Source organism: Cetorhinus maximus, chromosome 3 (assembly GCF_964194155.1).
Source record: "Cetorhinus maximus chromosome 3, sCetMax3.hap1.1, whole genome shotgun sequence".
In the NCBI taxonomy this organism is placed as follows: domain Eukaryota; kingdom Metazoa; phylum Chordata; class Chondrichthyes; order Lamniformes; family Cetorhinidae; genus Cetorhinus; species Cetorhinus maximus.
The window spans coordinates 89,289,307-89,307,289 of record NC_135881.1 but is presented as its reverse complement, the minus strand read 5'-3'; the positions used below and the strand labels follow the sequence as shown (position 1 = coordinate 89,307,289).

The 17,983-nt window shown below is 43.3% G+C and overlaps 1 protein-coding gene across 3 annotated transcripts in view; it reads right to left on the bottom strand.

The window, feature by feature from the left end:
* mocos (molybdenum cofactor sulfurase) overlaps positions 1–17,983 on the bottom strand; it is a 318,270-nt gene that overhangs the window by 157,479 nt on the left and 142,808 nt on the right. For all 3 annotated transcript variants that reach the window (XM_078538658.1, XM_078538660.1, XM_078538659.1), the window contains one exon: positions 12,431–12,868. In XM_078538658.1, coding sequence (XP_078394784.1) covers positions 12,431–12,868 — 438 coding nt within the window. The remainder of the gene's footprint in view (positions 1–12,430; positions 12,869–17,983) is intronic.

Here is a 17,983-nt window from a genome sequence, read left to right as displayed (position 1 = left end):
TCTACCATTGGGATCAGGCAAGCCAGACAGAGCGAGCCAGAGGCTTCACAGCTAATGCTGGCTTCCCCCGTGTCTAGGGTGCACATGTGGCCAGCAGGCGAGCCCAAAGTCTTTGTCAATGGGAAGAGCTTCCACTCCATGAACGTGCAGATAGTGTGTAACCACAGGATGCTGACTCTACAAGTCTGTGCAAGGTACCCAGGCAGCTCCCACGATGCCTCTTCCTCAGACACTCCCAGGTGCCAGGGCTCTTTAGTGCCCAACCTAGCTGAATGGGTGACTGCTGGGTGACAAGGGCTATCCCCTCAGAAGGTGGCTCATGACGCCTCTCCATCATCCAAGAAGAGAAGCTGAGCAGCGGTACAATAGGAGCCACGTCTCCACAAGGGCTGTGGTGGAGAGAGCCATTGGTCTTCTCAAGTTGCACTTCTGATGCCTGGACCGCTCAGGGGTCGTGTGCCACTGATAGTGATTGCAAGCTGCACTCTCCACAATCTTGCATTGGAAAGGGGGGACGCAGTGGACGATGAAGACTTAGACGCAGTGGCTGCGGCTGCACATGATGAGTTCAGCAGTGAGGCCGAGGATGAGCACGTACAGGGAAATGCTGAGGGGGTAGACACAGACCTGGGCATACTCCAGGGAGGCAGGGACACTCAGGAGGATTTAATCCAACAAACCTTCAGCTAGCACACCACATATGGACCTCCAGGGCAAGCCTGGGCTGTAGGCTCCATATTCGAGGCCTAAGTGCAAAATCTGCCTGGTTAGGAACATTAACTGAGGTCTTTCTTAATAAAGCTGAATGTCCCACAAAGCACACATTACATTATTGGAAACCATCCACCTGCAGAAGAGGCAACCGCAGCCATGGTTACATGTCTGAATTTATTTCTGCAACCAAAAAAGCTTAATGAAACAAAATGAAAAAGTTGTTAAAAATCAATCCAACTCATAAAAGCCTCATTGTGGGCCAACACAAAAGTACCAGTGATAAACCCGTGGTATGCCTAAGGCATCTTATCTTTATGTTTTCAGATGCTACGTCTTGGTGCTGTTCCCTTGCTGGGAGTGCCATCTGAGACAGCCTGCTGACTCTGCTGTCCTGTTGGCCTTGATGACCCTGTCGGTCATCCTCTAGCCCGTGGAAGCTGTGCTGGCCCCGCCTGGGAGGGAGTTGCTCATTCCACAGCTGGCATCTCCCCAGTTGTCGCAGCCTCACCGGATGCCAAGGTCACTGGCAGAGGGACAGAGGAGCTGCTGCCCTCATTCGGAGAGCCCTGAGAGGTGCCCGCAGAGATGACAGGCAGCTGCTCCGCTGACGTGAGGTCGCTTTGGACCTCCCTGCTTACCGTGGATGGATGGACACCGAGCTGGGAAACTTGGTGCCGAGACCATCTCCCACACTGGCGCTGACCAGCTAAGGTCAATGCCGATGTGAGGGCTTGATGGTTTGAGCGCATCCCCAGGAAGCACTAAAGGGTCTCCTGGAGGAGCCGCTCCACGAGAGTCACCACGTTCTCCATGGAGGACGCATGGCACTCGGACACGAGGCTCATTGTTTCAGCGATAGTCCAGGTGGACTCCTCCACCATGGACACCAAGCCAAGCATAGCCTCATGTATCTCTCCCAGATGCACCAACACATCTGGCCGCATTTCCTGCGCTTGCTGCGTCGCAGGCAACTCCAGAGGCACATCATCAGGCACCAACTGAACATGTGCCTGGTCTCCTCAAGTCCTCCGACTGCTGGCACCATGGGCACTCTTCATCTCTGCCAGCTCCTCCAGCGACTGCGAAGTGCCCTCACCGGGACACTAGCCGATGTTCTAATTCCCACTGAGGTGCTACTATGTGCTGATGCCTACCTGGCAGAGATGGCGTGATGCTGGTGGAGCTTACCACCTCTGCCACCTCCTCCCAGGCACGTTTGGTCATGTGGGGAGCCTCCTCCTCCCTTCCTGGGGTGCCAGGACCTCCCGACATGGTGCAACCTCCTCGAGGAGGGCAACAAGGCAATCATCGGAAAAACAAGGAGCACAGTTCCCCCCTTCCCTACCCTTCTGCCTTGCTTGCTCACCAGCAGCGCTCTTGGAAGCCCTTCCACTGGCCATAATTCGTAGCCTTGGAAAGGCCTTGAAACAAGCCGCCAGGTCGCCAGTGGACCTGGTGGTCATTGCTGACCCACCGCCGCCCACCCACTCCTGCTGTCCTCGGGAGCCGCGATTCACACTGGGTGGGCCTTAATTGGCCTGCCTGCATAAAATGGCGGCGTGGACCCGATCGCGGGCGGCAATTGGGTCCACGCCCACTCCCACTCCCACTCAGCACCTCCTGCCAGCCAGAAAATTCAGCCCAACAATTTTCATGCATTACTCAACAGCTGGGAAAAAGTGACTAAATGTGCAGAATTTTCAGCCTGGTGGGCGGGCAGGCTGGACCCAATCTCCGGTGGGCAGGGAGCCGATCCCCACCAGAAAAGCGGGCCCCGCCGCCATTTTACGTGGACAGGCCAATTAAGGCCCGCCCAGCGTGATGTCCGGCGGGAAGTGCTATGCGCTTCCTGTGCGGGCAGGGGGGGTGGGATTCCCCAAAAGCGAGAGTGTGTTCTTTTGCGCATGCGCACGAAAGAGTGCACATCTTTCTGAGGCTAAGTGCTGCCTCAGGAAGATCGCTGACACTTATAAAAATATTAAAAATAGAAAAAAAAAAATTCCCTAACATGTCCCCCTCATGTGACAATGTCACATGAGATGGGACATGTTCATAATTTGCATTAAGACTTTATTAAACTTTTTAAAACCCTACATGAAACCTCATCCCACCGGTGGATGAGGTTTCATGTTTTATCTATTAGCCGCCGGGGCACCTGGCCTGCCCACCAATCTTAAGGTTGGATGGGCAGGTCGTTTAATTGTTTAAATGATCCTGTCAATGGTCTCAATTGGCCATTGACAGGTCGGCGGGCCCGCAGCTGATTTTGCTGTGCCCCCACCTTCCTGAAAATTTAAATGGACCGGGATGGCGTCGGGGGTTCCGCCCAACGTCATCCCGTGTCATTTTACACATCGGCGAAGGCAAAATTCTGCCCAATGTGTGACATACTCCCCCATAAATTGTCTGCAAATTATTACAATAGAACTTAGTGGAATTGAAAGAGAATGTTTTCATTTGTGGGACACTCCAAAACCAGGAGCCATGAATACAAGACATCAATAAATGCAATGGGGAATAAGGAGAAATGTCTTTACTCAGAGAACGATTAGGATGTGGAACTCACTACCATAGAAAGTAGCTGATGCAAATAGCTTAGATGTTTTTAAACATAAACTAGGGCAGGATTTGATAGAAAGGGAGTAGAAAGATATGCTGAAAGACTGAGGTGATGTAGATAGAATGGACTGGGGAGTATAAACACCAACACAGACTAGTTGGACCAAATGACCTCCTCCTGTGCTGTACATTCTACATAAACCTAGGTAAAATTGTAGTTTAAGAGTCAGATAACAGACACAGCACAGGCCTCAATTTCTGGTTTATTTCTAGAGGTCTTCCTAAGAAAGCAAACATATTTGCAAATGCAGGAAAGAGTTGACAAATTACTTTCACTAATTACAGCCTTCATTTAAATAGCTGCAGCTTCATCTTGGTGCGTGTTGTGAAATTTAAATTTCGCAGGTAAATGAATTCTTTGTTTTTCTTCCATTGCACTTCTGTGATGTTTTAAGGGCTATTCAAGCAGTGAGACTAAATGATGACTATTAATGATTCACAAAGAGAAAAATTACCCCAGCCTTTTGAAACCAGTCTTTTGGATTAATGTATGTGCCTATGGGGTCTGTGCTCAGGTGCTAAGTGCAAATGTGAGGTCTCTGGCAAAATTTTCTATAATGCAGTAAAAGTATATATAAACTGCAGTATCAAAATATTCTATCATTTAAACATACCATCAGAAAGGATGAGGCAGATTCCTTACAAATATTCCTTATAAATAACCCTTGCAAGAATGCAGAAGGGCCCCAAATGATTGTTGCCCCAGGGCAAAGGATTTTTAAATCTAAGTCTTTTCCACTGATCGAGATCAGGTAATTATGGATCAACGTTTTTTCAACAGAAATAAACATGCTCTTGTTTGAGTTTGCTTTTCCTTTAACAGTGGCCTCCCCCTTGGCAGGTTTGGTGGTGGGGGAGCATTTAATCTGGCAGGAGAATAGTGGTTGGCGACCCCACCACCTTCCCGCTCCACCCCAAATAAGTCCATGGACAGCCTTCCCGCCCTGCCGCTAAACAGGGCCCTTAAATGGGCAATTAATGCTACTTAAGGGCCTCATCCCACCACCACTGGTATTAACCCATGTAAGGAGCATGACAAGCAAACCCATGCAGGGTTGCTTGTAGGCTCCCAGAGGGGAGTCCCTCCTTCAAAGGCACTCAGTGCCTAATAATAAGGTCCCAGCATTGAGGAGGTGAAGGCCTGCTGAGAGCCACTCCCTGCCCTTGCTGCAACCCCCTTCCCCGCAACCCACCCAACGCCATCACTCATCTCTGGCCTGGGATCAGGTGACAATCCTAGGCCTTGGGTGGGTGTCATACTGGCAGCAGCCAATGCCTTCCAATGACATTGCCGTTCGACGGAGCTATCCGATTGACCAGAAGCTCTTAGTGGATGGGACTTCCGCTCCCAGGATCCTTGATCCCAGGAAAACGCCTGCTGCTGGACTGTCAAGCGCCTGAGTAGAACAGGATGCAGCGAGCCTTCCTGAAGAGTTGATGCGGGACTCTCACCGGCTCACCAACTGTGGTTGAGAACCCCATTGCCCCCAAAAGATTCCACCCAGTTCCTCCAATTTCAGACCAATCATTAGTTACTGACAGGGCAGGAATAAAACTCCCACAGGTTCAGTTCCATTAATTTGTAATGGTTTAGGCTGGTATCCAACCGATAGGATTCCATAAACTAGTGTTGAACAGAATTCAGTCCCAGGGTACCAATTAGGTGTTGATAATTTGTCACTGATTTGACTAGAAAGACCTAACTTCTGATTGTAACAGTTAACAACATTTTAAACTCAGGAGATTATGGGTTTGCAGAGATCTGGCTATAATTACAGTCCTAAATTTAAAAAAGAGCAAAAATAAAACTAGTGTCACTGCAGCTGAGAAAGATAGTATAAATATATTCCTACAACATTAGAGCACCAGGATGTGTTTGGGTACTTTGCGTACATGACTATTTTTTGTTCAAATACAATCAATAAGACAGAAAATAGCTTTCATCAGCACTTCCTCCCAATTAGTGACCACCTGTACTTATTGCTAGCAATACAAAAAATAATTTGTTAAATTTCAGTTATGTCACACTAGTGCAGTGAAACAGTAAATTCGAATTTAGGAAGATTATTGAGATGGAAAAAGCAGTGTTTTACTCTGCAGCAGGTATTTTTCTCACACTGACACTGAATACCTAAAAAATCAAATATGATCTAATCCCCTGGATGCACATCTAGTACAGAAGCAGAAATTCTATCATCCTCTTCCTTCTAAAAAAAGATCAAAATATGATCTGTTATTCATCCTCCACCTCTTCTTCCTGTGAGTATCAGGAAAGTCAAACAAAACCGATCACTAAATACTTGAGTGCTATCAGTGTTGTCTAGCCTAAATGTTTCGGTTCTCTGCAAAGCACTTTGCTACAATGCTGCATTTACAAATTGCAATTCATAACCTTGAGACTTTAGATTATATCAGAATTGCAATATGAAGCAAACATACATAACATGATTTTTAAAGCAGTGTGATTGGGTATCCCACTCAGAAGTGGGACTGGGCAATGTCAGGGATGGGTATGGCCAAGAGGGAGAATACAGTATCGGACAGAAGCTGGTAATCAGATCTAGTGTGGTAGGCCTAGGACAACTCATCTGCAAAAGGAAAAAGTGACTGATTACAAAACTAGAATTATTGACACAATACGAGGAAAAGAAAAATATTTTCACATTAGAGGTACCCCAGACTGTTTAGGAATTTGGTAGGTAAGAGACTGATAGCCAACCCATACATCTTTGATGTTGACTAGGCTGCATTAGCATGGTGTAAGTTCGTAAAGTCGTAGAGGCATTAAGGCACAGAAGATGGCGATCCGGCCCCTTGAGTCCCTACCAGCTTTCTGTATAGAAATCTAGTCAGTCCCTATTCCCCACTCGATCACCTTAGTCCTGCAAATTTATTTCACTCAAGTGAGGGTTAAGTTAGCTAGAATTCAGTTACTAATGAAGCAACTCAAATTGGAAAGAGATAGAGAAAAGCAAAATTTTGAGTTTGAGAAAGAAAGGGAAATGAAAAGGCTTGAATTCGAAAGAGACGGAAAATAAAGAGAAAAAGAAAGGGAAATGTGAAAACTTGAATTAGAATTTCAAAGAGAAAGAGAAAAGAAAATCCCTGAACTGCAAAGAAAGAGGGAAGCCAGAAAATTTGAACTAGACAGCAAAAGGCTTTGATTCCGCAACAGGGAGGCTTGACGATGAGTCAGCTTTAACTCGTGGTTTTGATTTGACAAGGAATAGTTGCTTGGTGCCTAAATTCAATGAAGAAGGAGTTGAAATATATTTTGTATTGTTTGAGAAAATTGCTACAAAGTTACAATGGCCAAGAGAAATTAGGACAATTTTATTGGAGTGTTTTGGTAGGGAAAGCGTTGGAGATTTATTCAATCCTTTCAGATGAAAAGTCTGCAGATTACGATAAGGTTAAGAATGCTATGCTTAATGTGTACGAGTTAGTTCCAGAAGCTTACAGGCAAAAGCTTTGAAATCTGAAGAGACAGATCAGACATTTGTAAAATTAGCTACCCCACTTCTCTCTTTTCCCTCTCTATCTTTTCAGGATACTTTGTAACCTTGAATATTAAGTGCCCAGTCCTCACCATTTTTAAGCCAAGTTTCCGTTATTGCCACTACATTATATTCCCACACAGTTATTTGTGCTTGTAGCTTACCAACCTTATTCACACTTTGTGTGTTAACATATATGCATTCTATAAGCCTATTTTTGTATTCCTCTTGGTCCTTCTTAGTCTGCTCCTACCTAATATGGTACTGCTTCCTTCTCTACTATCCAACACTCTCATTCCTTTATGCATCTTACTCCCCATTCTCTATTTCCATATGCTGGTGCTCACGCCCTCAATAATTTAATTTAAATCCTCCCCAAACACATAAGTGCATCTTCCCATGAGGACATTGGTGTCAGTCCTGCTGAGGTGCAACCTGTCCCTGATCGATGGTGCCTCCTGTCCTAGAAATGGTCCCAATGCCCCAAGAAATTGAAGACTTCCCTCCTGCTCCATGCCTTGAGCCATACATTTATCCTCCCTATCTTCCTATTTCTACTCTCACCAGTACGTGGCATGAGGAGTAGTCCAAAGGTTACTACCATTGAGATCCTACTTTTGAAATTCTTCCAAACTCCTTAAAATCTGAACATAAGATCTCAATACCTGCCCTATCTATGTCATTGGTACCGACATGTACATCAACTTCTGGCTCACTCCCTTCTCCCTGTAGAATATTCAGAACTCTCTCTGTGATGTACTCCCACAACGGAAGCAACACACCATGCAGGACTCGTAATGACGATTACAGAAATGCTTGTCTGTTCCCCTAACTCTGGAATCTCCTACAATGACTGCATTTCCACTCTATGCTGCTACCTCTTGTGCAGTCCCTTGCCCATTGGTGCCATGGTTTGGACCGCACACCTTCAAGATGTCATCACTCCCTGCAGTTTCCAATACAGAGTACTGTTTGACAGTAGCGCACACACCCCAAAGACTCCTACATTTCCTACTTCTTCCCACTCTCCCAGATGGTCACTGATCTACTTTCCCAAAGTCTTACTGCCTGTGGGGTGACTATCGCCTGGAACACACAATCTAGGAAACCATTATCCTCCCTGATGCTCTACAGCGACTCCAGCTGCCCCTTAAGTTTGTAAATCCTGAGCTCAAGCTCAAATAGCTGGAGGTACTTCTTACGCACATGGTTCCCCCAAGACTCAAGGGGAGACAGTGGTTTAGTGATAATGTCATTGGACTAGTAATCCAGACGCCCATACTAATGCCCTGGGGACACAGATTCAAATCCTACCATGCCAGCTGGTGGAATTTAAATTCAGTAAATTAATTCAATTGATTAATAAAAAAAATCTGGAATTGAAAACTGGTGTCAGTAATGATGCCAAAAAATTTTTATCGATTGTCCTAAAAACTCATCTGATTCACAAATGTCGTTTAGGGAAGGAAATCTGCCATCCTTATCTGATCTGGCCTACATGTGGCTCCAGACCCACAGCAATATGGTTGACCCTTAAGTGCCCTCTGAAATGGTCTAGCAAGCCACTCAGGTGTACCAAAATCATTAAGTGTCCTCAGGAATTGCAAACAACAGTTCTCAGCTGCCCATCCACAAATCTAAAAAAAAACTCTATTCCCTCTTTTAGAATGTAGTTAGTGCCTTATTAAACAATTACTTTTCAATTAATGCCTCAAGACCAGCTCTAAATTCTTATTATTAATTTGCTTACTGTTCTACTTGTGCTCATGCTGACAATACTTTGATTTTTAACCTCGCTCCCTGAGACTCGCACTCACTCTGCTCTGCTGCTCTGTTATCATCTCAACATATCCACTACCTTGCACGAATTTGAAATGTTTGGAGTCTAAGAACTTCTGGTATAATTTCTTTTCAGGCTAATAAACAGGCAACATTACTCAGTCATGGGGAATAAACTGGCTTTGAAGAGCATTTAAGTTTCTAAAAGTGATAAACAAGCCAAATTTTGAGGAGCCATTTATCTACAGATTAGATGCAATGACCAAGCTCAAAGAGCTGCATGTGCATAATGGAAGAAAGTTTGGAAAATAATAGAGGTGACTAGGAAATGTTGCAATAAAAATTATACCTGTCTTTTTTTAATCATGTCACTGTCCTTTTAATGCAGACACTATGCAGAATGGGACAGAGTTTCCACCAGTTTGTGTTTGCATTATCAGCCAAATCCAGGTGAAATCGATTGAACCAGTGCAAAAGCTCAGGAACTTTAAACCTAAGTTAAGTCAAGCATAAATCAAATCTCTGCGATCTTTAATGCTGGTATAAAAATCAGTTCACCCAAAATCAGCCCTGGCCACAAAATTGGCCATGAGGATGATGAGTTGCTGCCAATTGCGCCTGCTTGAGGGGGTCTTCAAATTGAGCTCAGTTTTAATAGGCATACAGGTGCTATTATGCACATTTTAAAAGTTTCTACATTTAAAACATTTTTAATTTAATAAGAAACTAGCTTGCACGAATGAAACTAGCTAGGGGCAGCATTTTTCGGATGGTGGGGTTCCTCACCCTACCATCTGAAGAGGCGGCAGGAAACACATCTTAGCAGCCCCGCCGGCATTTTATGCACTGAGGGGCAATAATTGGCTGGAGATGGGACTTCTGCCCCTCACTAGGGCAGAAGACCCACCTCAGAGAGCTGCCAGCCAGTCAGATTGACCAGCAGCTTTGTAATTCCAGCGGCGCCAGTAGCAGCAGTGGCCAGAACTGGGGCTACAAGCAGTCCCCCCAGATTCTAAGTCCCTGAGTCCAGGACCAGGTAAGTGCGGTGGTGGTCTCACAGTGGGAAGGGGAGCTGAGGCCCAGGGGACTAGGGAGAGGGCAGTGGGGTCTTGAGGGAAAGGCCGGGAAGGAGGGAGTACCCGGAGGAGACCGCCCTTGGAGGGGGCACTTGATGTGAAAAGAGGGCCCTTGAGGGAGGTGCACACCATCCCTTCCTGCCTGAGGACTGAGCAAGGTGATCTGCCAGACTTCCTCCAGCTTCTGAACTCTTCCCCTCGATTGGGGTGAGCGCAGGTGGACCACCCTAGGTCTTGCCCACCCCACATAAAATTAATAAAACTACATCCTTAGACAGATCAATAAACATTTCTTAATGCAAAGAGAAAACATACATTTACATTCTATTACACCGACCAATTGCACTGATTTGTGGAAGATTTTATGTTTGCGGTTATGCAAATCAATTTGGGTGGAAAATTGCACCATAACTTCACTTTGAAAAAACAGAGCAATTTGCACCAAGTTTCCTAATTGCACCCAAAGCAAAAACTCTATTCCAAAGAGTTCAAAAAGCCATCTGCATTGTCCCAGCTTCTACTGAAATGTGTTGTGTAGCTTGTGTTGCAAGGTTATGTTTCATAATTTATATGTTTTAGAATATAACTTTTAATTTTAGGAATCAAAGTGTTAAATGTAAGACAAATGGAAATATCTGATTAAGACACTGGTGTGCGTCTCAAATGAGTGCAATTTAAACAAGTTTGGAGTCAATTACAGTTAAAGGGTTACAGTTAATTACAGTTAAAGCAAAATACTGCGGATGCTGGAAATCTAGAACAAAAACAAAAATACCTGGAAAAACTCAGTAGGTCTGACAGCATCTGCAGAGAGGGATACAGTTGACGTTTTGAGTCCGTATGACCCTTTATCAAAACTAAGACATATAGAAATGAGATGAAATATAAGCTGGTTGAAGTGGGTGGGACAGGAGAGCTCGATAGGGGGCCAGTGATAGGTGGAGGCCAAGAAGAGACTGCCAAAGATGTCATAGACAAAAGGTCAAAGGGGTGTTGATGGTGGTGATATTATCTAAAGGATGTGCTAATGAGGATATTAAGGGAAGCAAGCTAGTGGCAGATGGCCCTAGTGCGGGTGGAGTGGGGGAAGGGATCGAAATGGGCTAAAAGATGGAGATGAAACAATAGATCGAAATAAATTTAAAAATAGGAGGGAAAAGAAAAAATGTAGTGTAAAAATTTTATAAATTTTGTTTAAAAATGTGAAATCTTGTGGTATAATTTCTTTCAGTTAATCACTGGTTGTTCAAATTTCTCTTTAAATGGTAATGGTCCCTAACAGGATCAAAACACTTGCTATTACTGGGTGGAATCTTAACTTCAAAAAAAATCTTCTACTGAGGACAAATGCAGGTTCTGACCTCAGTGTCTGTGAGCCCAGCCCACCTGCATGATATTCCCAGAGGCAGCCAATCAAGAGGCCTTTGCCGGGATCCCTGTCCAATTAATTATGGCAGGCGGGTACCTGAAGCTCCCCCTATCGGACGGGTGCCATAAAAAGAGGTTGTGTTCTCTCTTCCTCCGACTCTACTCCTCTACTCTGCTCCAATGAAGTTCCCTGGCAGATGTAGTGCTGTGCATTCCTTTGAAAGCCAGGATTAGAAGATCGCGGAAGAAGTGCACAGCACTGAGAGGTCTGGAGAATCTTCTTGAGATTCAGGCCACAATGCCCAAATTAGTGGAGCTTCACATCATAACTCTTTCTACAGTAAATTTACTAAAAAATGACAAACAATGCAAATATTTAATAACATATACCAGTCAATCTCCAGCAGCACTGCACACTAAGTCAATACGGTCTTTCTCTCTCTTTTCTGTCCCTTGTCTTACGTTTTTGTTTCGCTGTGCTTCTGTCTTTTTCTTTTCTTCTGTTTTTCTCTCTAACCAAATTGTTTTTCTTTTTTCTTCTTCTACTTTCTCTTTATGTCTTTAATTGGGGTGTGGGAGTGGGGGAGGCATTGTGGTAGGTGGCATTGTGTTATCTGGTAGAGAAAGAAGCCACAGGCTGCAAGTGTAGGCAAGTGTAGTCCCAATGACTCAGTTCCATCCTCTTTGCCATTTTTGCATTGACTGTGACTTTTAATACTTTTCCTTTCAATTCAAGAAGTTATCTCATACACTTCAATTTTTCAGATCCTGCAATAAAACTTTTGTAAACTCTTGTTTTTACTGTTAGCAGAGAATTGATGGGGCAATTCATGCTTTGATAATTATATAGGTGCATTTGCTTTATACCAACACCTCAATTACTGGAGCCGATAATTCAGTTCTTGCAAAATGGCTATCACTTAGCAAGAATGATTCCTGTTTGTGCCTTAAATAAGCTAACCATGCTCCTTAATGGAGTTGAGTTCATTTACATACTTTTGAGGCCCTTCTAGTGCACAGTGCATGACATGCTGGGAGCTCCATGGATGGCTGAGGAGGAAACCAGAATGTCACATGCTAGCAGCGGGTAAAATACTTTTGGCTGCTCATAAAAATATATTATTTTTTGGTGACAAGTATGGATATTTAAAGGAGTGTCACCAAGGAAAGACAAAATGGGACAAATAAGAAAGAGTGACCATGAAGGCATTGTAACTTCTAGGGTGATAAACTACAAATGGTCCTCATCAGTAATGTAACTGTTTTTGTCAACCACATTAAATCTGTATTATAAGTACTGACAAAACAATGGCATTGCACAATAATCAGGGAACTTCACAATACTGTAGCTTTTGTAAAAAAAAACTCCATACACACCTCAACAGCAGCACAAGACTTGATTGGGTATAAGTAGATGTTAGCGAGTGTTATTGACTCACTGTCGTGGTAGATTAATTTGGAAGTTTCGAGGTTTTTGTTCAACTCTGATTGATGATCTGAAAAATTCTGATATTGAGGAACCTCAATCCTGGCAGAGTTGCATGTTGCAGCAATTTCTGAAGACATTGTCTTTGTTTTTCCATCTGTGAGATTGTCTGCCCACGATTTATCACTTTCTTTCATTGTTCCACATCTTGTTAGCTTAGACAGGGTGTCTTTGTCAAAGCAAACTGGCTGCTTTACAAAACAATCTATAATAAACTTTAAAAATGTCTGTGCATCATCAAACGTGGACATGTAGCCAAAGGATATTCGGACTGATCCAGTGGGGTGGCCATCAATCAGATCCAAAGAATCTCCACAAACATGACCCGCCTGTTGGAAAAATTATATGAACGTTTAGTATTCTGCACAACAATTATCATCAACCACTGTTCTTTCCAGAGACTGCTACCTTGTGAGTTGGTTTAACCGATAATGGGGATAGTATCACGCATCTTGTTTTTTTAATTGTTAATTTCTGAGGCATTACAGGTCAACTGAGCCTCAGTTGGTTTTAAAGATCTGAGTTCAAGTCCCTCTCGAGGGTCTGCAGCACATAATCGAGCCTCGCGCTCCAGTGAGTGCTGAGGGAGTACTTACACATGGATCAGTGCAAGCAATGCAATTTAATTTCCAGTTAAATGTCCGTCCTTATTTTTCTGTAACCAATCAATTTCCTGTGGCATTATAACTGGGGAGTGAAAATCAAATGTAGATTTCAGGTGAAAAAGGGTTAGAGGACAAAGGATAATTGGACCAGGGTGCACAGATTTAATTCAGTCCCCATTTCAAAGTAATCTATTCCGTCCTTTATATTAAACTTTACTTATGTATTGTTACAGTCAAGTAACAAAACTTATAGCAATTTAGGAAACAAAGGAGTTGATGGGGTATAAGTGTTTCTTTGTACTTCTGAATGGGGAACTGGCAGACACAATGCTTCTCCCACATCAAGTTAACAAATTTAGCTGGATTGTAAGCGGATACAGAGAAAAAGACTGAGAAAAGCATCTGATGTTGACTCAATTCAGCCTGAACCATCTTTAACCAATTATATGGCAGAATTAGCGCAGTACTGGCATAAATTTGACTGCCCACTCCCCGCCTTCTAACATCTCTATGCCTAAAATCTTGATGGGCTTTCCTCAAAAGGAGTCACTGGTTGCAGATTTGGTGAAACTCCCACCTCTAGCCTGCATGTGCTGATGCCTCCTATTATGTGCAGGCTCCTTCTATAAGCAGATGTAAAAAGCGAGTATGTTAAGACAAGAATGTGAGGAATGCGTGTCATCCAGATATCAAGAAACGATTAATACACTGGATATAGCAAAAGCTGTCAGCCCTGACGTACTGTAGGCTTGGGGTACTGAGAATTTGTCCTCCAGAACTAGCAGCACCTCCAGTGAAGCTGTTTCAGCACAGCTACAACTCTGACATCTACCCGACAATGTGAAAAAATGCCCAGATAAATCCATAAAATGCAGAACAAATCCAATTCAACCTACTACCGCCCTATCTGTCTACTCTTGATCATCAGCAAAGTGGTGGAAGGTGTTGTCGACAGTGCTATCAAACAGCACCTACACAGTAATAACCTGCCAATTGATGCTCAGTTTGGGTTTCGTAGGACCACTTGGCTCCTGACTTCATTGCAGCCTTGGTCCAAACATGCACAAAAGAGCTGAACTGAAGCGATGAGGTGATTGTGACCGCCCTTAACATACAGGCATTATTTGACCGACTGTGACATCAAGCAGCCCTGGCAAAATTCAAGTCAATGGGAATCGGGGTTGATTCATTTCATGGTTGCAGTCATTTTATGATATGGCAGGTAGTATTTGCCAGGCTGACCAAATCTATAAGGGAAACTTAGCCATACTATCACAACGATTTTGCAATTTTTATTTATTACGAGAAGGTTTGCGCAGTGAAGTCAGAAGTAATGAGTCTACTATCGCCTTTAGAGATTTTAAAGATTAAATTAAAACATTTTATTAACAAAAGAAAAACAAACATAAGCACACATAATATTGCAGTTATAACAGTTTCCAAAATTTCTACTTAACCAGATTCCCAACTACATCCCCCCATTAAGACAACAGTCCAAACAGATCCCAAATTTATAAAGTATCCAGCAATATTACCACAAGTGCCCACTGGATAATGGAATTCCAAAGGCTTTTAACACAACTTTGGTTACTGAACAGCAAACTTCTGCAGGGTGGCTAGAGGTTTTTTCCCCCAAGTCTGTTTCACAGTCACCTTTCAAGATCTCACATGGCCACACCTAACACAGCCTTCCATCCTTCTTTAGATATATTTTATCCCTTTTGATTTGTAAATCCCATTGTTTCCACTTTTCTTTAGAAGTTATTTTTCCCAGAATATAAAATATGTTCTCATTATGGCCAGCACCTTTGGCAAAAATCAGTGTAATAATCTTGCTTTATTTATCTTGCCAGCTGTAAACATTTTACATGTCCTTTTGAAAATCAAACACTTCTCCACTTATCTAAAAATGCAAATTTCATTCACACTGTATCTGCTGAGGCCTCAGCGGTAGCTTATTCACTTCCATTTCAAATGCCTGTTTTACACCTCACTTCTTTGATAATTTAAACCTTGCAATCTAACCATCTCTAGTTTAATTAAATTAGCATTACACACACAGACACACACCTGCTTTAAAGTATCCCACAATAATATTAGGAAAAATGTGATTGTTGGAGGTCAATGATCTCAGTCCCAGGACATCACTATAGGAGGTCCTCAGGGTAGTGTCCTAGACCCAACCATCTACAGCTGCTTCATAATGAGCTTCCCGCCATCATAAGGTCAGATGTTCGCTGATGATTGCACATTGTTCAGCAGCATTTGCAACTCATTAGATACTGAAACAGTCCATGCCCACATATAGCAAGGCCTGGACAACCTTCAGACTTGGCTGGTAAGTAGCAAGTGACATTTGTGCTAGGCAATAACCATTTACAATAGAAGAAAATCTAACCATCAATGGCACTATCATTGCTGAATCATCGTAAACATCTTTTGGGTGGGGGGGGGGTGGGTGTTCACTATTATGAGAAACTTAATTAGGAAGGCAAATGGCATGTTGGCCTTTGTCACAAGAGGATTGGAGTACAGAAATAAAGTCTTGCTACAATTGTACAGATTTTGGTGAGACCACATCTGGAATACTTTGTGCAGTATTGGTTTCCAAATTGAAGGAAGGATAGTGTTATGATCCCCAGCTGAGATTACCCCTGGACAAGCCTGATCCCAGGGTGGAACCCAGCCTGATATATCTTAACTTTTATTTGTTTGTTTAAATACATGGAGAGTAGCTACTGAGCAGAGTCACAGGAGTCAGCTGATGAACTTTTTTTTATAAAAGAATAAAACATTTATTCTACAAGAAAAGATGAACTATATTACAATACTCCTTTACCCACAACTATACCTTTACAGATATATACAGATTTGTAAGGATAACACAAGTCACAAAAGCTATTACAATTTAATGTACACAGTAAGTATTCAGTCCATGTAAACTTATGCCACCCTATGGTGAGACACACCACACTCTGACCCTCAAGTGACAGATGCCACCTCAACCAGATGCTGTGGATCTCTCAACTCCCCCCAGATGCATGTTACACCATGAGCCAACCAGTCCCACTGAATTCCATCCTCCACATGAGGGTTTCCAAGCTCTACTCTCCAAGACCTCTCCTTGGACTCCCAAACTGACGTTTTCTCTCAGATACCTTCCACAAGCGTGAAACCTCCAGGGTTTCAAACTCTCCTTTTGATGTTCCTCTTCCCTGGGTCATCACATGTATTCAATCTATCTTCCATGAACTCTCTCTCACCAACTCAGCCATAACAGTACAGCACTGCTTCACATGCCCATTGCAAAGAATTACAGACCTTCAGTTGTCCCTTTGAACCATTTTGCTTCTTGCGAGCTGTTCTCACTTTAAATCTGAAGCTTGTAGCCTTTCTCTCTGCCCCTCACTCTTAACTTCACTTAACAGGACCTTTTCTCAGGTTCCTGTCCTTTCTTTGACTACAAGGTTTCCTTTGGACTTTCCCCTCTCCACACTCCTGGATTTTCAGAGTTTTTCTTCGCTTAAGACCTTTTTGTTCTTTTGGGAAATCTGCAGTTCCCTCTCCCAGTGTCCAGTCTCTCTGGGGTCCTGGCTTCAAATGAACTTGAAACTGATGTTTCTTTAGTTTTGTGTATATGTCTGTGGAAGGAACCTGCCGTGCCCCCCTCCCCCCGCCCCGTTGCTAGGCGACAGCACTATTCTTTCTTGTGTGTTTACTTTTACCTTATAGGGGTCATAAACTTCTCATTAGAAATGCAAGTAGTCTTTTAAAGTGAAATTAAAACTCCGTTTGACCTTTCTTAACACAGATACAGAAATACAAACCAAACTACAAAAAGTAAACTGGGCTTATATTCTCTGGAGTTAAGAATGAGAGGTGATCTCATTGAAATGTACAGGATTCTGAAGGGGCTTGACAGGTGTGAGGGACCTAAGACTTCGCACTCTATATTTTAATAAAATGTACAGATATCGACCTGGCCAATTTCTAAAACTTATTAAAAACTGGTCAAAGATTTTAAAAAGGCTGAGGCTATGTCTATCTGTAATGCTAAACAAAAGGAACTTTCTGGCAGTGTCAGAGAAGCTGACACCTCATTATCTCTGAAGAAATGCTGATGACCCTGTGGGCTGCAGAGACCAAACACAAATGGAACCATCCAAAGGTCACCTACATTTCATAAGCTAGGCCTGGCCACTGGAATCTACCAGTCTGCTAGGACAAAGGATCCTGTACCTTTCCTTTCAAATTCTTAATGGTTGGAACACTAATAATCTCAGGAACCCAAAGGAATATACACCCTTTGTCAAATCCAAAGTGGAGAGGTGAGAGGCTTGTGACATGACCCCCTAGCTGGAGGAGCATGTAATATTACCTTGTGGAGCTGCCATCTTCCATCTAGCAAGCAGCAGCTCAGAACGAGGGCTCAGTCCAGGTTTGAATACCTGGCCCCCATCTTCTGAACTTTTATATCTTCGCCCGCAAGACTAATTCATCTCTGCTTGCCTATCTCATCATGGAAGTCATCGCTACTAGAAAAGTTAATTATCCAGTATTAGGTTTCAACCTGCCGTCCTATGTGAAGGAATACACCCTGGGACTTTGATTCTGACTCTGGACTTATGTGAAACAATAATTCTTTATTGTACGGTCATTGCGCTGTAAATTTTTTTTTCTCTATTCCCCCTCTTTTATTAAATGAGTGAAAAGGAGGCTATGTTGCGACCCTCCTCTTGCGTTCGAGTGTGTTCAAATAATCTAACCCTCTGAGTTTACCCTATCTCGGGTTTCCTGCAGGGTTATTAATAGAAATTGGATCACACTAAAACCGAAGGG